The sequence below is a fragment of the Poecilia reticulata genome, chromosome 16 (assembly GCF_904066995.2).
Source record: "Poecilia reticulata chromosome 16, P_reticulata-male-v2, whole genome shotgun sequence".
In the NCBI taxonomy this organism is placed as follows: domain Eukaryota; kingdom Metazoa; phylum Chordata; class Actinopteri; order Cyprinodontiformes; family Poeciliidae; genus Poecilia; species Poecilia reticulata.
In genome coordinates, this window is record NC_088845.1 from 3,222,204 (window position 1) to 3,249,131 (window position 26,928).

At 39.1% G+C, this 26,928-nt stretch overlaps 3 protein-coding genes across 4 annotated transcripts; 2 read left to right on the forward strand and 1 right to left on the reverse strand.

The window, feature by feature from the left end:
* Positions 1-384: 384 nt before the first annotated feature.
* LOC103477586 (uncharacterized) lies at positions 385-4,171 on the reverse strand. The gene is made up of 5 exons (XM_008430784.3): positions 3,715-4,171; positions 2,897-3,331; positions 2,496-2,661; positions 2,046-2,293; positions 385-1,945 (listed from the first exon to the last, which is right to left on the reverse strand). Exons 2-5 carry the CDS (start codon positions 3,311-3,313, stop codon positions 1,805-1,807), a joined length of 972 nt encoding a protein of 323 aa, XP_008429006.2. The 5' UTR covers positions 3,314-3,331; positions 3,715-4,171; the 3' UTR covers positions 385-1,804.
* Positions 4,172-5,761: 1,590 nt separating this feature from the next.
* On the forward strand, positions 5,762-14,141 carry pbx2 (pre-B-cell leukemia homeobox 2). The gene is made up of 8 exons (XM_008430785.3): positions 5,762-6,092; positions 7,329-7,402; positions 9,872-10,116; positions 10,539-10,729; positions 11,229-11,364; positions 12,190-12,331; positions 12,449-12,537; positions 13,398-14,141. The coding sequence occupies exons 1-8, from the start codon at positions 5,851-5,853 to the stop codon at positions 13,476-13,478; spliced, it is 1,200 nt and encodes a 399-aa protein (XP_008429007.1). The 5' UTR covers positions 5,762-5,850; the 3' UTR covers positions 13,479-14,141.
* A 4,971-nt stretch (positions 14,142-19,112) lies between these two features.
* On the forward strand, positions 19,113-22,500 carry her7 (hairy and enhancer of split related-7). 2 transcript variants are annotated; one of them, XR_014084051.1, is made up of 4 exons: positions 19,113-19,264; positions 19,399-19,491; positions 19,593-20,444; positions 20,558-22,500. XR_014084051.1 is itself a non-coding variant. In XM_008430786.3 (3 exons), the coding sequence occupies exons 1-3, from the start codon at positions 19,220-19,222 to the stop codon at positions 20,112-20,114; spliced, it is 660 nt and encodes a 219-aa protein (XP_008429008.1). In that variant the 5' UTR covers positions 19,113-19,219; the 3' UTR covers positions 20,115-22,500. The 2 variants fall into 2 exon arrangements, 1 of the variants encoding a protein (XP_008429008.1); XM_008430786.3 differs by having other exon boundaries at positions 19,593-22,500.
* The last annotated feature ends 4,428 nt before the right edge of the window (positions 22,501-26,928 follow it).

A 26,928-nucleotide genomic window follows, 5' to 3' on the forward strand; every position in this document is an offset into this window, starting at 1 on the left:
TAAACTTAGCAGTCGATTTTTTTTTTCATAGTTTCACCAAAATGCCTTAAAGGGGAATTTCCCAACACATGAATACGATAGTCCATTTCTGACTCCAATTTATGACTGGAAGCTCATAATTTTACATTTTTTCCCAGTTTTGATTTTCTGTCTCAAGAGTACAACACGTGCTAAATAGTATCTAATATGTTTTTACTATAATAACCAACAATCATCACGCCACTAAACACCTCTCCATAACGAAGTGTTATTCTCTGTTTTGCTCAAATTTCAGGCATCACTGCTACTGAAGAAACTATCCTCTGCTGAAATCCAGGGATGTAGTTAATCCTTTCTTCCTTCTGATGGTAATTTTGAGAAATAAATTTCACAAATCAACAAATCTAATGGCTCAGATGCACATTTGTTTTATTCTGGAAGAGAACTTTCATATATCACTTAAGCACTGCATGACTTTTGGATCTCCTCATCAATCTTACCTTGTTGGTAAAAAAACAACAACAACAACATTAGAGATCAAAATACTTTCTCCTCAAATTCCAAAAAAGCTAGTCTATTCTGATCACATTTGCAAGAAAAAAATGGTAAACATTTTAGTAGCAATATATAATACAACTCTTTCATTTCCAAGACTTGCTGGAGCTTACAAATCAAAAGGTTACTTTTGAGGGCAACACTTATACTATCAGGAGTTTTGTGTCTTTGTACTTTCTCCAATTAGATGGCACATCCTCAAACTGGCTAATTGGATAATTTGGGGTAAATATACACATTTCTATACCACAAACTCAAAGGTGTCATTCCAGCACATAAAGGGTACTTTAGTAGTAAGTTATATTGCGGGGAAACGTTTCTGAAGCTTACACTGGAACTTAAAGATAGCTTTCATGTAGCATACAGATCACTTTGTTGAACTAACTGGGTACCTTCAGAGATCAAGCCGTGTTATGAGGTATCCTGTAACCTGGTACTTTCCAGAACATTGTAGTTAGTTTCCAGAACGTACAGGTTACTTTCAGCAACGAAGAAGTTACTTTCTCTAGAACCTGTAGGTCACTTACTACAGTTTAAAGTTATGCTCTGCAACTGAAAAGGTACTTCCTTGAACTATTACAGGGACTTTTGGAACCTAATGCTTTCATGATCTGACTTTGCAAAACTCACATTATATTTCAAAACACTAAGATTACTTTCAAGGAGTATGCTGCGTTATGAGTCTTGCAACTTGGTACTTAGTTGAACTTACATTGTTGGATCTTGGAGGTTACTTTCCAAGTCTTATAAGTTATTTTACAAAACTTAAATGGTATATTCACAGAAATTCACAGAAAGGAAATGTACAGATTTCTGAAAGTAAAATATATATCACAGAAATTATGAGGTAATTCCAGAGAGTAACCACAACTTCCAGAAACTAACCTCTAAGATCCAACAAGTAACCTATAAGGTTTGGAAAGTCATGTCTACACTCTAAAAACTAACTGTACTCTGAAAAATATCCTTTAGGTTTCAATAAGTAACCTCCAAGTTTTAGAAAGTAACCCTTAATGTCCCTCAGAGTACAGGCTGAATTATGTATTGCTGCACTTTTCTTTATTGGAAACAATTCCTAATGTTACATTAAAAGCTTTGTTGCGCAAACGTTAGCGTTTTTGCTACAATCTTGACAACTTTAACACTGACTAACATTCAGGAGGAGTTATGGTTGTGAAAGCCCTGCTCATACAGGAAATCAAAGCAAAAAAAAAGAAAGGCTAAAACACTCATTGACTCTCACAGCTGGAGAATCTTTCTATTTTTTGTCTCAGGTTTTCAGCAGGCGTGGCAGTTCAGTCCTCTGCTCATCCATTCGCCCGCCCTGCACTTTCAGGAGGAGAGAGAAGAAGTCTTCATCGTCCATGGGGCCGGGGGCCCTGCTGCGCTGGTCCTCCAGTCGGCCCTGAGCCTGTGGGTTACAGCAAAGGGAGGAATCAGAATCGACAAGTGCATACACCGACTATTTCTTTTTAAAAATTACAGCACTCGTTATAGCAAATCCTCCTTACTTGTGTTGTCAGAATCATATCATACAGATCATCTTTAGGGGCAGGAACATCTTTGGGGACAGGAACCGGTTCAGGTTTTTTCACTAAAGTCAGATGCTTTAAGCTGCCTCGAAAGCTTCTACATTTTGGTTTTGGGGCCAGAGAGCCTCCCAGCTGTGCTCTCTGGTCGTCCAGTCGGCGAGCTTGTGCAGTGGCAACCAAGTCAAAAAACTCCTCTTTCTGCAGTGAAGTCATGGAGGAAAAGACCACTGGAAAGAAAAAAGAAGTAATTCAGCGGAGTTTTAACCATCAAAGATGGAGAAACATAAAAGTACTGAAACCCTGCTCATAGGTTTCGTGGTTGTTTTTGTTCTTCTCCATCAAAATGAGTCAGAGTCATGTCATGGAAACAGCTGAAACAGCTGCATGAGTTTCATCAGTTTCAGTGGAACCTCATGAGCACGCTCTCACCTCTGTTAGCCGGTTTCCTGGTGTTGGGCTCCGAGTGGCACCTCCTCCTCCTGATCCCGCCCTCCAACCTGAAGGAGCATCGCTGGTCGTTGAGCCGCCTGCCCTCCTGCAGGGTGCAGAGCAGCTCAAACAGCGAGTCTGGGAAGTCAGGGGTTAACCGGTGAGCCTGAGAGGAGGCGGGTAGGTGGAGAGAGACGGAGAGGTTTCTGACTGAGTGGCACACAATGTTTGTTGGCACAGCAAAGGAATCCACTCCACTCCTACGTAATCCCACATGATGTGTAACAAAATAAATCTTACAAATTTCCACGAGTGTGTGTGTGTGTGTGTGTGTGTTTTCCTTGGACTGAATGTTGTACCTTCTGAACAACTAATTGATTCAGAGGTTTTAGTTTACCCACCTTTTTTGCATCTTCATCTTGGTTTTTGTCCCCTTCAGGTTGCTGCTCAGAGGAATTTTCCTCCTCTGTCTCACCAACTTGTGTCTGCTCTTCACTTTCGTTTTGGTCTAAGTTTAGTTCATCATCTCTCTTCTCACTATCCTCCAGTTTATCAACCTCTGAATGCTCCTCCTCCTCCGTGTTGCTCTGCTGCTTTTCCAACTTTAGCTCCTCTGAATGCGTTTCACTACTCGGTGCAGCTTCATTATTCTCGCCCTCCCCCGGGTGTTCCTCTTTCTTTTCGAGAGCAGAGTCTTCACCACAGCTTTGCAAGATGGCATCTGAGCTGCTCGCTGCCTCTCCTGTGGTTGTATCTCCGTCCTCGGTGATGTAGAGGGGTTTCAGCATCTCCACAAAAAATTCAATGTTGCTCTCCATTATTGTGTCTGTCAAACTCTGAGCGGAAGAAACACAAAGCAGATTCTTTGTTATAGACGCAACACAGAGAGAAAACGGTTCCTCTTCTGATGGTTAGGCGGCAGACAGGACATGTACGCTGTTAACAGACAGGTGCTTACTGGCTTGAAAACTGTTTTTGAAGATTTTTTTGTTTGTCCCTCCTTAAGAAACCAGTTTGGCAAGTTCTCACCTCTTTAAACAGCACTACAAAATCTACACTTCTGTTGTTTTTTTAAACAACTAACATGTATAATGTGGTTAAAAGATTCATATGGACTAGTTAGACTTTAGTAAAGAAGACAGTTTCTTTTTAAGACTTTAATCCTGAGATTCCCCCATAGACATTACTTTTACTCCAAGTTAAGTAAACCGGGTCTTACCTTTGTCGTTTGGACTTTATCTCCTCACAACATCATCTCTTGAAGTGACCAGAGATGGGGTACAGCATTTTTTGCCTCGTCCCTCGTCTGGTCAATATCTCTATGTAGACAAGAAGGAGAAGAAATCTGCTGTGAAGTATTTCACATACCAGCGCCACAAGCTCTCCCTCTCTCTGTCTGTATTGCCGTCTTCTGTCTCTCCGCTCTATTCTTCCTGTTCCTCTCGCCTCAGCCCACCCCTATTTACATGCCCCACATTTGCCTCATCTGATTGTCATGAACTACGTCTCTAAAACAAACTAAATCGCTCCTGTCATGCACTTGCTTCGGTCCAGGTGTACTCTGAGACAGAGGAGTCTGCAACCTGATCTTAAACTAGGAGCATGCTGAGCAGCTGCAGGCAGCTGCTGCTTAAGCTGCTATGCATTTGAATGTGTCAGGCCCCATTGCAACTTGTTGAAACACGTACAGCTCTTCTGCGCTTCACTGTTGTGGTTTTGGCTCACATCCTGTTGACTTGAAGCTAAAACGAGAAGTAGAGAAGCGAGCCGTCTTAAGTCAGATTGTTGTTTCACAAAAGACAAATTAGGCTTCATCCGTTCGTAGTCCGATTTCAATCTTTACTTTAACAAGAAAGCAAGTAGTTTCCAGGTTATTGAGTCAAATTTTTTTTTATCTCGTCCTTTTTTTTTTTTTTACTTGTTTAAGCATTATACTGCTCAGTCATACACAAACAAACATTTCTCCTCTATGAAACTTGTTGCTGTGGTCTCAGCAGAATTTCTCCACCAGATAAAAAAAATGCTGTTGTCATATTTGTCACATGCTGTTTTGCACTTGTACGGAGCTCCACAAGTGCCAGAATGAAAAATAAAAATGGAGGTCAATGACCTCAGTAATTGTTTAGAGCAAAGTTTCCCAAATTGAAATTATCTGGACCCAATGTGATTATATACATTTAAATATTTGGTAATTCTCTTACTTGTAAACTTACAATAATACATTTTAAATATCCAACTTTTGTGGATGTTAGTGTTCACTGAAATCCAGCAACATCAGGAGTCTAATTAAGGATGGAGCCTTCTATGGATCACTTTTAATGTTTGTTCAGCAATGGCATCTGACTGTATCGTCACAAAGGAAGCTAAGAAAAAGAAACATAAATAATTGAATTTGCCTATTCTGGAGCATTGGCTGCAACTTCTTTAAAGAAGTCTGTTTGGCATAGAACCAGGAGTTGTGTGATTGTATATGGGGAATTTTTCTGCCCTAAGTAGAGAGCACATTTTTAGTCTGAAAGCAGGACTTCATGGCTTTGTTGTCAAAACTTATAATGCTTGTACTCAAAACTTCTGCTCTCTTTCAAAACAAAAAGTAAAAAGTACCAAGAGTTGGGTTGGTACTCAACTCTTCTCCGGTCCAATACGCAGCTGGTTCAAATCTTACTTAAGGAAGATTTGACTTATGGGAACTCCATAAGTCACATATGGAGTTCCCCAAGGTAGGACCCCTTTTATTTAATATCTTTAAGCTCCCACTAGCTGAGGTTATAACAGGAAATAAGATTATCTATCGTAACTATGTGGACAATACACACAATGTTACCAGGTGGATGAGCCATTACTTTCTCCAGCTGAACAGAAAGAAAACCAAAGTTATTACCTTTGGACCTATAGAGGAATGATCCAGAGTCAACGCACAGCTCCAGTTACTACAGCTGGAAACCAGCAAGTAAACCAGAAATGTAGGTGTAGTGATGGACTCTGACCTGAACCTTCAGAGCCACAGCCTTCTATTACTTAAAGAATATTTCCAGGATTAGCAAGATCTAGAAAAACTCATACATCCATTTATCTTTAGTCACATTGACTTCTGCAACAGTTTCATGCATATGGAATTCTGATGCAAAGAGCTTGTTTATGATAATAACATGTATTTCCAAAAATCGAAATATTGTGTCTACATTTATTTTTTCTACGTGCACTCTCTGGGGCTCCACGCATTTGCCTGTTTTGCACTTCTGGCTGTCAGTCGCTAGGGGACCCTGCTCTGTGAGATGCCTCGGTTCGGGTAGTTGCCGTGTTGCCTGTGAGAACACAGTCGGGCAGCAGTCGTCGCCACTGTGCGTCGCCAAAGATGTTGCAACAGCAGCCTCTGACTGGCAATGGGCCATCCAACGGCCGGGGACTCGGCGTGAGCGGCCACCCCGGGATGCATGCGCTCAACTCGGTTCATCAACCCTCCCAGCACCGGTCGGACGGAGGCGAGTCGGGCCTCGAGGGCACAGAAAACGGACATGAAACCCGCAGAGATATTGGTGACATACTGCAGCAAATAATGACCATCACCGACCAAAGTTTGGACGAGGCACAAGCAAAGTTAGTGACAGCTTTGATTGTTTAATTTGGAAAGTTACCGACACCGTGGCTGCGTTTTGTTTTGGCTCTGTGACGCTTTGGGAAACTTTCCTGAACTTCACTCTATTGTTTATATTGATTAGCCAGCAGCTAAACAATTAGCCTTCTCATAAAAATAAAGCTGATTTTTTTTATGATATGCTGGCGCTCATATGATGTCGGAGTAAAATGAGACTTTTTGTTATTTGATGTTAGTTTTTAAACACATTTCCTTCAAGCAGCGATTGTTGATCGCAGCCATTGTTAACCTTCTCAAGACTGAAGTTGGCTTCCGTTTCGAAGTTTCTTTAATGGGCTTATTTAGAACGATTCTGTCAAAATTGATTTTTACACTGAATGAAGATCCCTTAAAAGTCTTGTGTATCTAATGAAATATTTATTGAACTTATTCAATTGCAAAATAGTTGCTTAAATGTTTTTCTTGGCATTTAGACCAGATTACTTTCAAGTCCATTTAAAAAACATACTACTTAAACTGGTCTAACCTAATCAAAACAAAGTTAATGACGTGTAAAAAAATCTGTGCTTTCATAAATGAATAATTGATTTATGATTTTTGTTTTTACTTGGAAAGCAATTGTTTCAGTGATCTTTAGCTGTATTTGAACGACTTTAACTAGTGGACTGAATCAGTCAAGGTTGAACTACTTGTTTAGTTACTGTACATTTTAAGTTGTATTATGTCTTAAGGTGGTCCACATATTAGATTTTTTTTATTAATAAAATGGTGTTTGGGATAACCTGTGGTTAGTTCAGAGAAAAAATTACTTAAATTCTGATGATTTAAGATAGATCGGTTGAATGTATATAATTAAAGGTATTAACCGTTGTGCCGAATCATAAGCCAACTTCGGCGTTTAGCCTGCGCTAATCGAGGCTAACTTGCTAAAGCTAAGAGCAGCAGCTGACACCTTTTAACCTGAAGAAAATGCATTTCTTTATAAGAATGCGTTACATTTTACTACACCACATCAAAACGGGGGAGACATATTGACTACAATGTTCAGTGAGGTCACATGTATATCTTTTCTTGTCTGTTTCAGGTATCTTAAAGTTATCTTAAAGCTAACGGTTGCTAACTTGCTAAACGTCGCTGTAGAACTTTAATTTATTTCCCCCTAGGTTTTCATGCTGTCAGCATTTTTTATTGCTCTCTGTACTTCCAACAAGTCATGATGTTTCCTTCGTGCCCCACAGGAAACACGCACTAAACTGTCACCGAATGAAGCCCGCATTGTTCAGCGTTCTTTGCGAGATCAAGGAAAAAACGGGTAGGTTATTTACACACACAGGGTTAATAAATGCTGTCTGTCACCAAGAACATGGTGTTGATCTGTGGTGCTGTGCAACTGGAGCCATCAGCAGCCCTCGTTGATATGGTGTCATCACAAACCAATAATATGATCAAAACACAATGCTTGTGTGAGGATAAAGACAAAAGTTGCTTTTTTAAATTTAGATTTGTGTCAGTAGTTGCAATAAACGCTCTCCATCTAGCTGTTGTTTTGGTCACATTGTTTAACTTGTAGCCTACTCTTGACCATAGCACTGAAACAAATAAACTCAGTAGTTAGTAATAGATTGATGGACTGAAGCAAACATATATATTGTGTCAGTTAGCATATTGATTATTGTGCAGCTTTTTCACCTCAGGGTTTACCACCTTATTTACATTTGTTAATTTTCACATTTGCTCAAATGATCAGATCTTTAATTTCGTCATGTTGCCCAATAAAGCTGCTCTCTTTCCTACTGTTGTCAGAAAGCAGCATAGTTCTGAAAATATGCCCAATTCAAAAATAATATTTGTTCTTTTTTTAATAAAATGCTGATAGAAATTAAGTTACCAAGCTGTTGTTTGTGTAATGCATAATTGTAGGAGCAATTGTTAGATGCGACCTGTATTAAGGCGCAGATTCATTCCTAAATAATAGAAGCAGAGCACTGAAACAAATCAGCATAATTTATTGGCATTTATGTTTAGATTTGTGGGTAAACACCTGTACCACTTACACTTACAACAGTCACTCAGCGCTCACCTTTAAGGAAAAGTTTTGCAGATGTATATATAATTTTTTACTCCACTATCAATGGATTAGTTGTGTTCAAATTATGAAAAAAAAATCAACTCCATTAAATCTAAAGGCTGACACAACTCCGAAATGCTTATTTGAAAATGCAGAGACAAAATATTGGGATGCACCGTTTCAGTCAGTTGACTCGTTAGAAATATCTGAGAATTGTAGCCCATGTCAGACCAAAATAGGTAGCAATGAACTTTTGTGGGAGAGTTTTTTTGTTTTTTTTTGTATAAACCCATTTCCCAGCAGGCAATTATGGCTAGACTCCAGCTGTTTGTACAAAGAGAACAAACTGCAAAGTGTTTTAACCAACATAAAACATAAAATTGTTATATTACTGTTACATATTGCAATGATGTTGATTTAACATAACCTACGTTGTGCCCGGCATTTTCCTGGAGCTGTGTTTATCTTGGTCATTTAAATCTACATCAGTTGTTGAAATAAAGTCTATCCTGGTGGTGAAATATGTTATTAGTGTACAGGATTTTGATGGATGGCATCTGAAATGTTATTGCTTACCAAATAGTGTGTGCAAACAGTCTTGTGATTGTGATGCAAACACTGATGGTTATGAGATCTCTAAGCAGGATGGTGTTTAATCTTTGAGTTGCGGTTTGTTGCTTTCTGAGTGAACTGATCGTGTGAAGTATAAGAGCGGGTTCAGATGCAGATATGACCAGAATGGAAAAGTTTGGCCCATGTTTTTTAGTTCCTTCCTTGTCTGAATAAGTATGGGGGAGGTAGGGTGAATTAATAAACAGCTGTGTTTCTGGGCAGTATTTCTATTCCTGAAGTATAATATTAATTCTGAATGTAAATAAATCGATTAATATAAAATTAAATTCAAAGAAGTAGTGAAGTTAACAGCCTTAAAATGTTTATTTTGTTTAAATTGCTGTGAAATTGACCATAGTTAATAAAATAAGCACCAAGTTGCATAACAGATGACTTGATTCATGCAAGTAAAACTATACTCTACTAAAATAAGCAGCAGTATTTGAAGTTTTGTTCCCTGCTTTAGAACATTTAATTTGCAATCTGTTTTATATATTGATATTAAATGTTTGTATTTAGATCTTAAAAATTAATAAAGCAGCCTGGAAAGAGTGTGGCGATGGCTGGAAATTCATTGGAATTATTTAGTCTAGTTTTTATCCTAAATATTAAGTTTAGCTTCTGCATATTGAGTTACATATTTAACAAATGCAAACATTATATTTCTCATGACTGTTTCAGTTTCAGGAGGCCAAATCAAATCTCTCCTCTTGCAGTTTATTACAGAGACCTTGTTAGATGAAAACCTTCCTCTTGCATGTTGGACCCCATCCCCTCCAAATTATTCCCAAAAGTGTTCCCTTAGATTACCGCCCTGTATTTAGCCATAATTAAGCTAAATGGAGACATATCAGACTTTAAAGTCTCTTAACCTTTCCTTAGGAAACCATTTCTCGATTAAGATGACTTGTTTCTGTTTCCAGGAGAAAATAGTCGCTAATCAAGTGGGGTTTAGATCTGATTGGTCCAACAGATTCCAGTCTGTTCATGTTCCAGGGTTACTGGTGGAGTACCACAAGGTTCTGTGTTTTTTAGTAGGAGTGTGCCATGAAATGTTTGATTTTAGTGGGAGTTAAAACACAAACATGTTCTAACCGGCAGGCCTGTCTATGAGGAACACCCAGGAGGAGGAGCCTCAGGATCCTCAGCTGGTGCGTTTGGACAACATGCTGCTGGCGGAGGGCGTCGCCGGGCCGGAGAAAGGAGGCGGGGCCGCCGCCGCCGTGTCCGCCGCCACCAGCTCCGGAGGGATGTCGCCCGACAGCTCGCTCGAGCACTCCGACTACAAAAGCAAGTTGAGCCAGATTCGCAGTATCTACCACACTGAGCTGGAGAAGTATGAGCAGGTACCGTGTCGCTGACATTGCCTGTACACGCTTGCCTGTTCTGACGCTGCCCTCCAGGAGTGTAAATCCTTTGGCATGTTAGGCCACGCATTCGCAGAAAATACCTCTTTAGAGTGGGTGGACAGGGGGGGGGAGTTGTTTTTACTCTTGTAATTATGAGTTCCACAGCTGAGTGGAATCCATTTGACACAACATTTAGGAATGTTAACCTTCTTAAATAGATTTTTCCACAGCTGTTTAATATTCTATTTTAGTTTTTTGCATATGTCAAGTTATTTAATTAAGCTTTCCTCAGAACTCCTTGTCTTAAAAAGCTTTTCAGGGTTTCCTTTCCCTCAAAATCAATACAGATACATTGTTGAGAACTCCAGTATAGATTTAATCCCTTCCTTTTGTTTTTCTCAAATGTCAACTTTACTCAGGCATGCACTGAATTCACCACTCACGTCATGAACCTGCTGAGGGAGCAGTCGCGCACGCGGCCCGTGACTCCGCGGGAGATCGAGCGCATGGTGGCCATCATCCACCGCAAGTTCAGCTCCATCCAGACCCAGCTCAAGCAGAGCACGTGTGAGGCCGTCATGATCCTGAGGTCCCGCTTCCTGGACGCCAGGTGAGCAGTTTGTGGCCATTTTCTTTCGGTGTCCACTGTACAACGCTCCTGATTCTCCGTCTTTTCTTTATACTTAATGTTCAAGCAGCCAGATGTTGCTGTTATCTTTCACAGTGGTCTCACCTCACTGCACACCTGCTTGCTAACTTGGCTCTGACTGCTTCTCATTGTGGCTTAGATGATACAAAATCTAAGCCACAAGAGTTTCCAAGTCTAACTTAAAAGGGTTTGTAACAAATGTGTAAAGAGGTCTTTGACATGTGCAGACGGGAAAAATTAGAAATTTTAAGTCTTTTCCAGATTAGGAATGATGTACCATTTTGTTGTATCCATCTCTCTTTTTCTGATATATTCCATGCATTTATTGTCAGCTTTTGTATAAAATATGTGTTTTTCACAGTCAAAGATGGCTTGAATGGTATTTGCGCTGTTAGATTTTTATTTTTTAATTTCTTCAGTTGTTAATCCCTTAGCGCTCAACATGTTTCTCTCTCCTCAGGCGTAAGAGGCGCAACTTCAGCAAACAGGCCACAGAGGTCCTCAACGAGTATTTCTACTCCCACCTCTCCAATCCTTACCCCAGCGAAGAAGCCAAAGAGGAACTTGCCAAACAGTGTGGAATCACCGTCTCTCAGGTCAGCCGCTGTCCGCACGGAACGAGACGAGCTGGCAGGATGTGACGGACAATTAGATGAAATATATTTTTAAAAATTGGAAAGTAAATTTACACCAAACATTTCTGATATACTGAGATGATTTCACATATTTACAAGAAAAATTTGGATATTTTTTTGTGTTGAAAAGTTGCATATTTACAAGAAGCAAATGAGCATTTTTTATTATTAAAAGATTAAATTTATGATGTTAAACAAAACGTTTCTCTGACATTTTATAGTCAGAAATTTGTAACTTTTATATTTGTATTTAAAGTCAGACATTTGCAACAGAAAGATTGAGGTGATAAATGTCAAGATGAGCTCACAGCTGATGTTTCTGACCTTTCTCCTTTATTTTATCTTAAACACCTTAAGTAAAGTGAACGTTCACAGAGGAGTCTGCTGAACTACATTTTTTATTTATTTGGAGAATAAATCTGCTATAACTTTCTAATAAATGCCTGAATTTTCCAAACTTAACAGGAAATTATGTTGAAAGTGGGTGAAATAAGATTTGTCAGACGTTGCACATCCCTTTCCTCTAGTGAGGTCTTGCAAACAGGATTCTATTCATTCATTGAGATGAAATAATGGGATGATTCTTTATTTCTTTGGTTTTCATGAGATTATAATGACGATTATAATGGTGCTGATACAAGAGCTGTGTGACGTTCTGGCAGGAGTTGAATTGAAATGATTACCAAATCTGTTATTCAACACTCAGAGCTGAAACCACATGTTTTGTATTTGCATTTGTAAGAAAACTATAATTTGGGTGTTATTTTTTCAATCATTTTTTCCCAGGTCTCCAACTGGTTTGGCAACAAACGAATCCGCTACAAGAAAAACATTGGCAAGTTCCAAGAGGAGGCCAACCTGTACGCCATGAAGACGGCTTTAGGAGCCAGGCAGGGAGACGATTCTCCACACACTCCAAACTCCACAGGTACGAGACGACGAAGGCTTCCGCTGGAACCCTAGAGGCCATCGAGCTTCCTACACAGAAAAAACCAAAAGTTTTAATGCTGTGGATGAAAACTAAAGATTTTTTCTTCTTTTTCAGGGTCGGGGTCGTTCTCCCTGTCGGGCTCAGCGGACATGTTCCTCGGGGTTCCATCTGTGAACGGCGAGCAGTCCACCTACCAGATGCAGGTGCTGCAGATCGTGTCTTTATTTTGTGATTTGCTAGTAAATCATTTAAAGATCAAAAGCAGTAAAGTTGCATGCAGACATCTCTCTCAAGGCGAAGCTTCATGTTGTTACTCAGATCGATGTTGTTGTCCATCAACCCGTCACTAGAGGGCGATAAAGATACATTCCTGAACAGACATGCATGTGTGAGCTGCTGCTTCATACATTTAGATGGAATGGGAGAGAAATATCATTTTCTGTTGAGTTTTGGGATCAGAATTGGACATGGAGGGCATAAGAAACTGATCAGATGTTAATATTGTGAAAATATTTTCAAAAAGTACCTCAGATCTTGTCAAATGTGCCACTTTGCAGCTGTTTCCATACCGATAGTTCCTACAGAAACATAGTTGTTTCTGGGTTTTGTTTCAGGTAAAATCATCTGGGTAGTAGTTTTGAGAAAGCAGATGAAAACATCCAGAGTTTGTTATCTTTACCTTTTGCTTAGTGCCACAAAATGAAGAAAAGAAAAGAAAATGGCAGATGTTGACATTATCCAAAGTCCTTCACACCAGACATGCATTAATGTGTATAGGCCAGTTAGACCAATCAGGGTTTATTAAGTGACACCAGTTTCTAAATACAATGTTTTAAATGTCCGACCTGTAGAATTTTATTTTCTTTCTAAAATAAAACCAATTGACCAGAGAGTAAAAAAATGTTGCAGGTTCCTTTGTTTTGAAAGGTGGGAGCTTTGAACCCAACAAGAAATGGAGGAAAAAGAGATTATATGCAAATTCATAGATTGATTTTCAGTATACTACATTTTTGTTGCACGATGCAGTGTGTTGATGTTGATTTTGTCTGTTTGGACCCCTCAGGCTAACGGAAACTGGCAGGGTCGGGCCTCGCCCCCTTCCGGCACTTCGCCCCGCACCGACCACTCGGATAACTCCGACTGATGGCCCCGCCCCGCCGGCACAGAACGACAGAAAGATTGACGAGGGAAAAGACAGACAGAATGATATCACCCTTCCCACTTGGCTGCAGTTGTTTTTGTATAATGTTTGGTTATTTTAAATGTTTTGTTTTGTTTGGAAAGCCGCCCAGCGTAGGTCATCATTATGTTTGTATGATTAGCTGAGTGCACAGACGGTAGAGTGAGTGTGTGTTGAGTGCATGCAGGTTTGGGTTTTATCATCGGGGCTCGTAGGGTTTGTTTTCCACTTGTTACTAAAATGTATTTGTGGTGGGGAAGATGTGAGAGGTGGGATCGCATTATCTTTTGTTTTTAGCACACTATATCATTTTTATTAATATTATTATTGCCTGTATTATTAGTTTAACAAGTGTTTTGGTTCTAGCGGCTCAGAAAGGGAGTGCATTTAGTGAATGAGAGGGCAATAGAGAAAAATCCAAAGATTTGTGTGTTTGTTTCTCTGTTTCGTGTTGTTTCGTTCCTCCTTTTCTCTTTTTTACTGGCCTGTCCCTGTAAATGAATGAGGCGTGTCTGAATCCATATTGTTGGTTTGACTGAGTAAAAACAGTGCTGTCTTTTTTCTGTACAGTGAAACACCTGTATTCTCTCTACCTCTTTTACAATAAAGACTCTGTATTCACAAGCAGCTGCTGAGCCGCTCACCCTTTGTGCAGACCTTGTGGTCAGATTTGAAAAAGATAACTCAGAGGACATGAAGGCACGTTTTCACAAGAGCAAAAAGCCTTAGGACAACATGAATTTTGCTTTCAAGCAGTCACACCTTATGGAAATCTGTTAAAGAAGTTTGATTAATCCTGAAAACTTTGGATGTGCTGTTTTATTCAGTTTGAATAAGACGGCATGGCTGAATAGAACGGATAAAAAAAGAGTTCAGTTAAGCTCAAACAAAACTTTGATTAAATAAAAGGAAGCCATTGGGCTTCTAACTTCACATGAGGTGTTTGTGCTAAAAATGCTTTGATTTCTGGAAACATTGCTTTATTATTTTTACAACATTGCACAGTCAGACCCTGGGTATATTTGCTAGCAGGTTGACTCCTAGTGCTTTATTGTGAATAATTTATATCTAGGATGGTGGACATTTCATCAGTTTGAAGTGTTTTACTGATGAGCTGCAGCAGGTTTTTGTCTAATGTCTATGTTAAGGTCTTTCCACTTTGGCATTGTGCTAATTGACATGTGGCGAGACTAGATGGAACTCAGAAATTTTGTGGAATTTCAGACTTTTTGTTTACTCTGTCATTTTTCTCTGCGTAGAAACTACATCTGGTCTGGCGTTACTGTTGGTTGTGACATCTTCCTGCTAGAAGGTATCACAACGTTCTCCCTCTTCTGGTATTAACCTTTTACTTTTAATGAGCATCGAAAATAATCCTGCATCATTTAATCAGTTTTGTGTGTCTGCTCTGTCTTCTCAAACCTCCAGTTGGTCGTGGCAAATGACGAAAAGTCGAAAATGTTCGACTTTTGGAATTTTGAGATTCAGTTTTAGTTTTTGTTCCATACTTTTTGAGTTCCGTACCTAAAAATTAACCAAAGTGTTATTATGTTTGCATCAATTGGGTAACAAAAACTCAACAGAACACAAAATTAAAAATATACATAGATATATTGATTGTTGTTTTTCCTCCAAACTTTTGCTGTTGCCATTTTGCCTGCAGAGCGCTGTAAATCATCGACTGCAGACATAAACTGATGGTGTGGGGAAAAAAAATCTCTTTCACATCAGTTTGCATTTATTTATTTTCAATTCATGCAGCAGCGGATGCTTTGTTGCTGCTGATAAAATGGAGATTAATCAGAAACATGAAGACCAAGGAACACTTGCTGGCTGATGAGTGGCAGGTAGTGACAAACATCCATCACCCCAGCTGGAGCGCAGCATGCATGGGGTGGATCGTCAGTGAATGAAATGACTCCATAAAGCAGGTTATTGCGCACGACTCCTCCTCTAGAGTCGCCCTGTGTTCAGCAGCCACTGAATATGCTGGTTTGATGACAGGATCAGTGCTGAATGTCTGGTGAAGATGTTGGACCTACATGACAGACGACTCTGTTTGGCGCTTGGACCAGGAAGACGTTTCCGTTTTCAGCGTGTCTTTGGAAGCCGACGACATTCATGTTGAGGAACTGAAGATGGAGGGCTATGGGCGCTGGGACTGCAAGGACGACAATCATTTCATCATATTCACACAACTTCCTTCCTGAAGGTGGTGACACAGTCAGAGCCGGCCCCAGGCATATGCAAGGTAAGCGACTGATTGACAGTAGAACAATCCAGTTAACTAAATGAAACCTGGATATGTGGCTCTTATTGATTTAGGGAAAATATAGCAGAAAACACCTCAAAACTACTCATATTCGTTTTTCTCGCTCTCTCTGTTGGCCACGCTACACACAGACCTGTTGTTATAGCAACTGACTGTCAACAATGACAGTAAATGATCGAGATTCAACTCCAGAAACACTCAAACATTTCCCACACAAAGAACAGAACATTCAGTTCATTACAGTTTTATATTTTTAGACTTTATGTTTATTTTATGATTATTGATAAGTGATCGCTGCGTTTGATCAGCTTTACAGCAGTAGCTAAATGTAACAGCAGTGGTAGATTATCTTAGATTAGCTCATTTAATGACTGAAGCAGTGATGTGTTGATTTAAAATGTTGATTCGTCTTCCTGGTAGATTTCCATCTCAGTTTTGAAACACTTTCACGTTTATCTCTCAAGTTTTTATTTTTGGTTCCTCTTTCTGATCCTGACTGGGGAAAATAAAAAGATTTTAATCTGCATGACTAAGAGAAAGAGTCAATGTGGCAACACCTTGCAACATCTGGACACCAGCTTTGCTAAAACAGGGAGAAGATTCATGTGAAACCTGCAGTTTGGATCCAAAATGGACATTTTCTAAATCGATTAAGTTGAGCTTACCTTTATAGAAAGTTTATAAAACTTTTTGTTGCTGAGTTTTGGTCACTGAGGTCAGATAAGCTGATTCTCTCAGCAGCAGATTGAAGGAGCTTCGTGGATCTTTAATTAAAATGTTGAGCAATTTTCCTGTGGACAGCCGTTAGTAATCAGGTACATACAATTTCTTTATTGATCTCTGGTTGGCGTCCTGCAGGCAGAACATGGCAACAATGGAAATCAAAGTTTACGTCTCGAACATATTTAAAACAAAAATAGTGGACTAAAACTCTATACAAGCCATACATCATAAATAAAAACACTAAAATTAAAACATAAAACAATGAAACACTGTGAAATAAGGATCAAAATACATGAAGTTAGTCAGATATTCTGCACAATAAAAGTTCAAATCTGTTCAAGCAGAAAAGCCCAGGTTGAAACACAGCTTTGACCTCTGACCCCTGAAGGGGCTCGGTTGGTTCTATCAAAGCTGACAGACAGGAGTAAACAGTTTACTGGTTTTATTTTGTAATGACTTTTTGTCTAATTCAGTTGAAATTAGTTTTTGCTTGTTTTTATAATTGCTCAGCGACCGGCTATACGCTGGGGCAAAAGGGGACACATAAACATCTTACACCCTCAAATGAAACTGTCACAATCCGGGTTCTTCCCCAGTGTTACATTCATACAATAAGTTTATTAAACGCAGTATAGAAATTGGGTATCTGTGCGTGGTGACGCGTGTAATTACAATGTGTCGGACTCCACGTGTTTGAACGTCAATCTGCATCTGCAAAGAAGTGCCAGGCTCACCGGTTAGGGAAGGAAGGGGGGCTTCAAATGATGAATTTAAAACAGGAGTCACGCGTGCATAATCACCTCCTCTGTGTTTCCCACGGCGATCCTCCGCATCATCAAAGGGGAACATCAAACAATGGCGGCGCGACAGCACGAGACAGTGGGTGCAAATGGCACGCGTGCACCCCAGTGACAAGGAGGCGCGAATGCAAAAACCCGCATTTACAACCTGCGTGCGGAAACGCAAAAGGCGTGAAAGGAGACGCGTCGGCACTCGCCGGAGGTTCACGGACAGAGAGAAGCGAAAAGATGAAACACTCTGAGGAACCAAAGGAAGAAGAAAAATCAGGCTACTGTTGCATATTCAGACATGAGCTGCAAATATGGCCGTGAAGTGGAAGGGGAACTATTGTGTTTTTTCAAATGATTTATCTCTGATTCACCCAAATGAAATCCAGGACATCTATTCACTTTTAAAAGTAAAATAAGAAAGAAGACATACAAATTACGATTTGATTTGCAGTTTTTAGCCATAGCTACTTTGAGACATGGTGGTGGCATCAAAATGCTGAGGGGATTATTTTTCTTTAGCAGGAGCTGAGAAGCTGGTGGAGAATTAATGGATGAAATAAATAAATATTTAGGGGAAAAAATCAGTTAGAAGTTGCAAAAGATTGAAGAATTTCATGCAGCAGGAAAACAGCCAGGGCTAAAATAGATGAAAGCATATTCATGTGTTTAAATGTCCTAGTCTAAGTTCAATAGAGAAGTTTTTGTTGTTGTTGTTGTTTGCAATTTTAGTCTCTAAATGTGCAAAGTTGGTAAAAGGGTTGATTAAGAATTAGAGGACTGGAAATGCAAGCCACACTCTTCAGATATCTGCTTAAAAATTGAAACTATATATAATTTCACTTCATCTCTATGAAATTTTTTGTTGATCTGAAACACAAAATTTCAATAAAATGTGTTTAATTTTGAGGTTGAACCAATGTTAAGCCGGTGTTAAAGTGTTGTAAATTCATTAATAATTTCACCATTCATATATAGAATAATTTACAAAAATAATTTCAGATTTAAAGTCATTCTTAATGTGTAATAGTTTACAACATTTTCAAACCCACTGATGAAAATGAAGTGAGTTTTTTTTTCCTTCTGCTGCTGAGAAAACCACTGGAATATCCAAACCTGAAGTTGTTTGTCACAAAGTGTCAGACTCAGAATGATGCTTATTTTTATTTTTAACTGATTGCAAAATTGAAAAGCAGATGCATATTAAACATTTTTAGCTTTGATTTAATGAAGAAATGGTCATTAAAGATGTTTCAGGTACACAAATTCATGAAGTTGGACCAACCATGATTACATTTCAGAAAATGAAACAAAATGGGTTTCTGCACAAATAAACTCTCAACTTGCTTCATAATTGCTAAATGCTGGTATCTCACAAAATAATCAAGCAGAAGAACATTATTATGTTCAAATGTAAACATCATATATATGTTTTTTTTTCTATCCCACTTTATTGTCGCGATGCAAAATGCTTTTGTTCAAACTGAAGAGCACAAATAATTTGCAAAGTGGGAAGAATTGAAAACCTGAGAGCGTATTTCTTGCGTTACACTTTTCTTTCAATTATTCTGTCATGTTTTATATATTTATCTGTGCTCCTGTGTTTTGTGGTAAAAAGTTTAGAAAAGTGGACTTTAATCTGCAGGATTTGCTTCCTTTAATCATAAAAACAAGACATTGTGAGGAACTGGAATGTGACTTGACTGATGAGGAGTTGGTGGGTGTGGGGCTGAGGGTGGGTCCAGGGGCTGTAAAGGTCTGCAGGGGCTGGAGGAAGGAGGGACCTGAAGGGGAGGGAGGGGGTTTCTGGGGGGAGGTAAAAGCAGAAGCAAGAGGCCTGAGGCTCACTACCTGATCAGTCACAGACTGGGAAGGAAGCAGCTTTTCCTGGATGAGAACAGAACTTTGGGAAGTCCAGGATAATGAAGCTGCTGCAAGAAACTGACGATGCAACAAAGAAGAGAAAGGTACCACTGAGAATGCATGCAACTTATGCAGCAATACTAACATTTTTGGTTTTATTTGCAGAGTACTAAATGTAAGAATGTTTAATTGAGATCCCCAAACTTTGGTCAATCCTCTTCTTGCTTTTTGCTTCCAGCTGATGAAATCTCAGGTGGAGAAACGTCGAAGGGAGCGAATGAATCGCAGTCTGGAGCGTCTGAGGACCATGCTGCTGCAGGAGCCTCAACAAGTAAATAAGATTTAAAGTGGAAACATGTTTAGTTTCTGTATGCAAGACAAGAAAGATCTACTGTGCTTGTTGTTAAATCTATTTAACTGCAATTGCTGCAGGGAGGGATGCAGCAGAAGGCAGAGAAAGCTGAGATTCTGGAGCACACTGTTCTCTTCCTGCAAAGAAACGCCAAAGAACTCAAGGAAAAGATGGGAGGCCAGAAATACTCCTTCCAGGATGGGTTCTCCAGCTGCCTCCAGAGGGCATCGCAGTTCCTGGGGCCCGAAGGGAAAGGCCTCTGGCTTGGACCGGTCCTGGACGCCACCTTCTCTGCCCGCTTCCCAGGCTCACACAGCCACTCTGCAGGCGCCCGCATCAAAACCTCCATCTCCATGACCCACACCAAGTCCCTGCTCCAGATGCTGAGGCTGAGGTCCAAGTCCAGTCAGCAGACGCAGGCCTCCGGTGCGAGCACCTCGGCTTGGCCGCGCAGATTCTCAGCCCAGCAGAGCTTCCCTATGATTCCCCAGCAGCCTCAGATGCAAAGCGGGCTGGAGATGGGAGCGGAGAGGCCGGGGAGCAAAGAGAGCTCGTCCCAGAGCGGGACCCTCAGCCAGACTTTATGGAGACCGTGGCCCTGATCATCACAACCCACAGAACCCCCAGAACTCTCAATAACCACCAAACCCTCCATTAAAACTGCTTCTGTTTTCATTCTGCTCTCAAAAAATATCCTAACTCTCGTCTCTCTCTCAGCTTTCACCTGAAATCCTGTAAATAATGTAAAAGAAACCTCATGATTTGTAGCTGTAGTATTTTTGAAAAGGTTGACTCCCTCCAGTAGCTCAGAAAGTGTGGCGGCCGTGTTATCTGCTGGCAGGCATGCAGGGATTTTCGTGGACCAGGACCGGATCTGGATCCTGTGGATCGGCTGGCTGGCACCGCTGCTGTGCTGAAGAGCGACTGGAGAGGTGAGTATCCCTGACATCCGTCCTCCCCGTGCCTTTACCTCCCAGACCTGTGTGATTAGAGTCAGTGATGCTAGTGTGAATAATGATCGAGTCTCCGTCCGTCACATTTCCAGGTGTGGAACCTGGAGGTTTGAGTTTGGGAGAGAGCCCTCAGTTTTTCCATCTCAGTGCCGTCATATCTGCGACATCTGTGGCTCTGAGTACAAAATAACACACACACCATCCCACAGATATTCACGTTTATCTTGTCTGTTTTGCACAATAATTTATTCTGCTGTTCTCCCTATGGTGAGCATTATTCTCTGTTTTTTTATATATAGAAACCAATAAAACATTTGTTAAAATGTAAAAAGACATGTTAAGTGATTTTTTCCCCTCTGACATGGAGGCCTTTTGTCTTCAGTGGCAGATCTCTTTAGTAGGTGTGAAGCAGGACTTCCTGTTCAGCTAAAACATCCAGGTGTGAAGTCTCTGTGCGATAAAAGCTCAGGAGAAGTGATAAAGAATGTCAAAAATGTTACCTTATATAGAGTGAAATAGAAAAACAAGTTAATATTTTCTTGTGACGAATCACCGTAGAAATAAGATCCATCTCAGTTTGTAGATGAGGCCGTTCAATTTTAACATTTCTAATGGATTAGTGTCATTGTTAAAGGCGTATAACATCAAAAATATAATTATTAGTTGATTTCGGTTGATTTATAAAGCCTAAGTTCACAATAAAAGTCGCAACTGGAGGAAAAGCTAGTTCTACAAAGTGTTACCTCACAGAGGCTGAACTCAAATGCACCCCACACTTTTCAGATTTATATAAAGAAAAAATGTAAAGGAAAAAAAAGCAGTAGTAAACTGTAAAAACATGTTTGTCTCCTCACTAATTTGTCAGTTTTTTTTCATAGATGATCAAATAATCTGAAAATCAGACCAAAATAACTTCAATGAATCCATGACACAGTTTCCAAATGATTTTTTTGTTCACTCGGGAACAAATTCTGTCTGAATCAAACTAACTGTTAAATTAAATGCACTTATCTCTTAAACTTCACAAAATAATGAATTTTTAAGTAGAATGAAAGTTTAAAAGTTTCCCATTTTTTAGCATATTTGTAAATTGAGTCATTGTTCATTTAACTCGTGTCTGGAAGTTGACTTTCCTCAGTTTTGAGGCGACTTTTGTTTGTAGTTAAAGGACTAAAAATATTTTACAATGAATGGGAAACAATGTTTGTGTCTGCATGATTTATAGTTTCTAAGTCACTGAATGGCCTTGTACCAAAACAAATTAAAGACCTGTTTTGCTCCAACGTCTGGTTCCATTCTGATGCGTCTCCTGAACAAACCAGAACCAAACATGGAGAAACAGCTTTAATTTTTATCCTCTTCTAATATATACTGCTCAAAAAAATAAAGGGAACACTTAAACAACACAATATAACTCCAAGTAAATCAAACTTCTGTGAAATCAAACTGTCCACTTAGGAAGCAACACTGATTGACCCGACGAGGGTCCCTGTTGTCAATCAGTGTTGCTTCCTAAGTGGACAGTTTAATTTCACAGAAGTTTGATATACTTGGAGTTATATTGTGTTGTTTAAGTGTTCCCTTTATTTTTTGAGCAGTGTAGAACAAACTTACAGAAAACTGAAAAACTGCTGAAACACTGAGTTCCTTTTCAATCAAGACAAAACCCTCTATTGCTTAGAATTGCCTTTGATCAATAACATGAAGTGTAGCTGTTTGTTTGTTTGTTGCTCTATTTTCCTTGTAATCTTGAAAAGAACTTTGAATTGTTCTGTTGGTGAAAATGTGTTAAATGACTTTTCTTTTTCTTGCCTTAAAATGACTTTGTAGGTCTTCCCAAACTGTTAGATTTCATTGATTTAGTTTCTCGTCTGTTCTTGGATTTCTTTGGATCAGGATCTGATGTTTTGCCTTTTGCCTACTTCATATTGTCAGACAGGTTCTTGATCTCAATATAGATCTACTCTAGTTATCTTTTCATGATTTTTTTTCTATGAATCAAAACATTTAAGAGTGACAAAAAACTCAATTGGGAATTTTTTTTAAATTGTACTTTCTATTGTACGCTTATTCTATAAAACCTTTTTTCTTTCTCTTACGATTACTTTTCTAAATTTCAAAGTTAAGTTTTAATCTCTTTGCAACAGGCATCCTGTAAGGTACAAAAGCTAAGCCTGCTTATAATTATTCTCATAGTTATACTTATAGTTAATAAACAACTGAAATCCACACAGCTTGTGTTTCATTTATTCAGAAACAGAGAACAGCTTCCAGAAAAACCTGGTTGGGTTCTGTTTTCACATTTAGGTCAAACATGTTGGTGAGCAGGAGAAAGGAGCACATTTCAGCACAAGGGGCGTGAATTTTACTGTAAAAAGTAAGGGTGCCCCCATTTATCTGCCACCCAATTTATCAGAGTCTATTTCCTTCATTTTGGGGGATCAGTGATTGGTTGATCTCATCTACTTCACCAAAGGAATAAAAACCAGCATCTGCCCTCTTCTGCTCTGCAGTGAGAGGTTTGACTGACAGATCCGCTCACCAGCTCATGTCTGCACCTTTACAAAAGTCCCCCCACTGTTGCCAACTCAGCCATTTTCTAGCTCTAGGTAGTGACATTTCAGACAAAAAAAATTGTATCAGCCAAAATCCCAATCAGCAGGTCAAGTTTTTTACATTTCGTAATCAGCGACTGGCCAGAAAACTGCAATCATTGGACCCCTAGTAAAAAGAGTAAAAAGTGTTGGAGTCAAGCTATTTGAAAGTTCAAACTCCATCATTTTATTCTCCATTAAAACTAATCAAAATGCTGAATTGTAATTTATAACATTATGTCCCAGAAATCCAGATGTGTTCAAATAATCACTCACATCCTGATGAAACCATTCAATGTTCTTTAAAATATTACAAGATGGGAATATATAATATAGGATACTTTAAAGATATGCTTTTTTCTTTAACAGTTGTTTCTGTTAAAGAAATCATTTCAAAGCTTTTTCTTATATTTATGCTTTTTAGATTTGTATTCATGAAATAAAATAACAGGACCTGTGCATCACTTTGCTCCCACTCGACAATTGTTCTTTGCTTGGTGATGAACTATGTCAAACCAATATTAATTGGATATGAATATTAGTGATAAGGTTCAGGGAGAGAGAATACTTTTTTAAGACAATATATAAAACAAATGTTATAAACTTTAATACATTTTCACAAACATTTAGCTTTCAAACCAACCTGCTGGGTCTGGGTCTAATTAAAGTCATCAAATATATTTTTAAATGTATTGTCTTTATATGCAAATGTATAAATGGCTTCACTTCAAGGCTTTACATCCGCGAAATAAACATTTGATACCGACATGTCAGTGGAAATGCTAAGCGGAAAAGCCCCCAGTGCGCATGCTCGCCTTTGTTTTCATGGTAATCAGCCTCCATCCTAACATCAGATGCCTTTCAAGGGTCCGTTTGTTTTCCACGCGTGTCTGCTGACACGCAATTCAAAGGACATGAAATGTAGTCCTTAGTTTGGTGGGGGTCAGACTAAAAACTCTAAGGATTTAAAGTTTGAAAAATCTGCATATAAACATTCCCATAATTATGAAAGTTTACTGTTGAATGTAGCACAGTAGACTATGATAAAAAAAAATCATGAAAGCGAAACTTTATTATTTGATATTTAAAAAAAAAAAGTTGAAGAAATACCAAAGATCGCTGAAGCACTCCGGCAGACTTTTTTCAGTATCGTTCCTAGTTTTACTTTCCTTGGAAGTTTCTCCCGGAACCTTTTCCAGCTTTTTCTCGTGGGAAAGCGAAACACCAGCTTCCATTTGCGCTTTGATTACGTGTTGGAACTGACGCATCGCTAACAGTCCTTGTGACGCACACTTTACGCGCTCTGGTGCGAAGTCAGGTTCCGCTAAATGCGCATTTTCAATTAGACCTGTGGGAAAGTCTCTGTTCGGTCCTTCCCAACAAAATGTCTCTCATTTGGTTACATTTTCACACCTCTGGTTTTAAAGAAGAACTGAACTCGTGTAAAGTCCTGCAGTGCCGACATTTGTTTCAGTGGAATCTGGGAACCAGACGGTCACACCTCAAATTATTTTAAAATGATGCAATAAATATCATTTGCGCACGAATGCGATTTAGCATCTCTGTTATTTTATGATGTAGTTTTTATTTACCCATTATTTTCTTTTCTGTTTTCATTTAGCGTTTTAAAAATTTAAAGGCAATTTTATTACTTCATCTTCAGATTTTTTTTTTTTTTTAGAAAACATTATCTGAGGTCATGCCCTCTGATAATGTTCCTCTAAACTGTAATTAAAAAATAATAAATAAATATGTTTTGGTAGAATATCAAGATACGAAGGAAAACATTTAAGTTAATAAAGAGTCAGAACAGTTGCCTTCTGTTGGGGTTTTTAAAATTAACTCAAGACCTGTAAAGAACTGGACACAAGACCAATGAGGTTTTTATTCCATTCCACAACCTGTAACCCGCTCAGGATCAAAGATTGGTGAGCTCTGCTCAAATCTGCTTGGGAATTGGCTTTACCTTCTTCAGTGGAACAGTGCTGAGATAACAGAACAGATGGACCCCTTGAGTAGGAAATTACATAAAGAAAGAACCTTAAGCCTTGTGCATGTGAGGACTGAGGTTAACGTACAGTTTTACATGTGTGGGGTCGGTTGGACCCCATTTCTAAACACAATAGTTAAAGAACAATTGATCAGAGGCAACCGAATATACCGAGATAAAACACTCAAATAAAATGATAAAACAATGATTAGTTTTGACCCAACACCTCCCCTTCACAGCTGTTGTTGGTAACTATATGTTCTCGGTGCGTAAAAGGCAAACGGCACAAACTCTTTGCAACACGCAGACAAACGCCGCACAGGCTGGAAGTGTGACAGTGGGAGCGTGTCCTGCTGCTCTGTTCTCATCGTGGGAATGTGGATCGGGAAGCTTCATCCTCACTTTTATTACCTGCTAAATCTGATGCATCTCTGACAAAGTCTGTCTGCTGTGAAGAGACTTGACCCCACGTTCCCACACCACGCACACGCGTGATACTCACGGTATTGGAGAAAAGTTGTGGTAAAAGTTTGTATTAGTTGTGAGCTGTTGGACGAGAAAGATTGATTTATTTTTACACGTAAACAGACAAAACAAAACAGATTTTTATTTTTGGCTTAACCCTTTAACTACCGATGAAAGGTTAACTTTAGAGCCTTGCGCGTAAAATGACGGATTGTCTGACGTTTGACAAAAGCCAGCCCCTTTTCAAGCTAATTTACTTAAAAAGAAAAAAAAAAAAAACTAATCATTTTGTCGGATATTTTCTTACATTTTTATGACAGAGAATTCAATTTCATCTAAGTTTATCAATTCATTACTAATATGTAACATTTCTGAGCTCATTATGAATTGACACAAACTACAGGTTCACTTTCATCCCCTCCGAACCAGAACCACATAAAATCACCTGAAGTTGTAGAAAATAGATTCTAAAACACTTCATTGCTACATTATCTATTTGATTTTGTATGTGTTTCATAGTGTGCCGTATCTAAATATATAGTAGTAAATATTTAGAAATATATAATAAAACATATATTCCTGGCTGTGTCCCGATCACGTGTCAGAACGGCTGCCATCATGACGCCGATTTGAAATCTGGAGTCGCTCTTAAAAAATAAAGTAATTAAAATAACCGAAGAAAACAAACAATTAAAAAAAAAATCTGCAAGTAAATAATGAAAACAGTACTAATATAAATTAAGTGAAAATACGTGAAAAATAATAACATATTGATAACGTTTTATGATGGTATATCTAATTATTACAAGTTTAAAGCAACACAACTGTTAGAATCTATGCTTCATAGCAAATGTTGTCATGTGAAGAGTTGAAGTGAAAAGTTTTGTTTCCAGAGAAACAAAATCCTCACTTTTTGGTTTTACGCATCAGTGCAGGTATCTGAAAATCCATTCAACAGTCAGAAAACATCACGTCAATCCTGTGAATTAGATGAGAACAGCTGCGCACTCTTTACCTGAACATGTTTTATACTGTTACATTTCTTGGAAATGTTCTTCAGTTCAGTCAGATCTGGGATCGTGTGATCAGAAGCCTCCTGTTCCACATCTATCAGATTTCCGTGAAGATCGGAAGAGTCGTCTTCATGTACCTCGGAGCTCCCCACTGGGTTCACGGATGTTTGTCATGCATGTAAATCAGTTCCGCACGAGCTTGTGACACCTTGGGGGCGCGTGCTGTTCACAGTTAGGGGCACATGGACGCCACCAGCTCAACAGTAGGAAGTGGGAGGGGGGATTTGATCGGGTGCTCCAGGTTGTCTCCTCTCAGAAATCAATCCTTTGTTTAATTTAGCTTTACTCTATGACGATGACCCATTTTAAACATCTATAAAATCCAATCCGTGCTGTTCAAG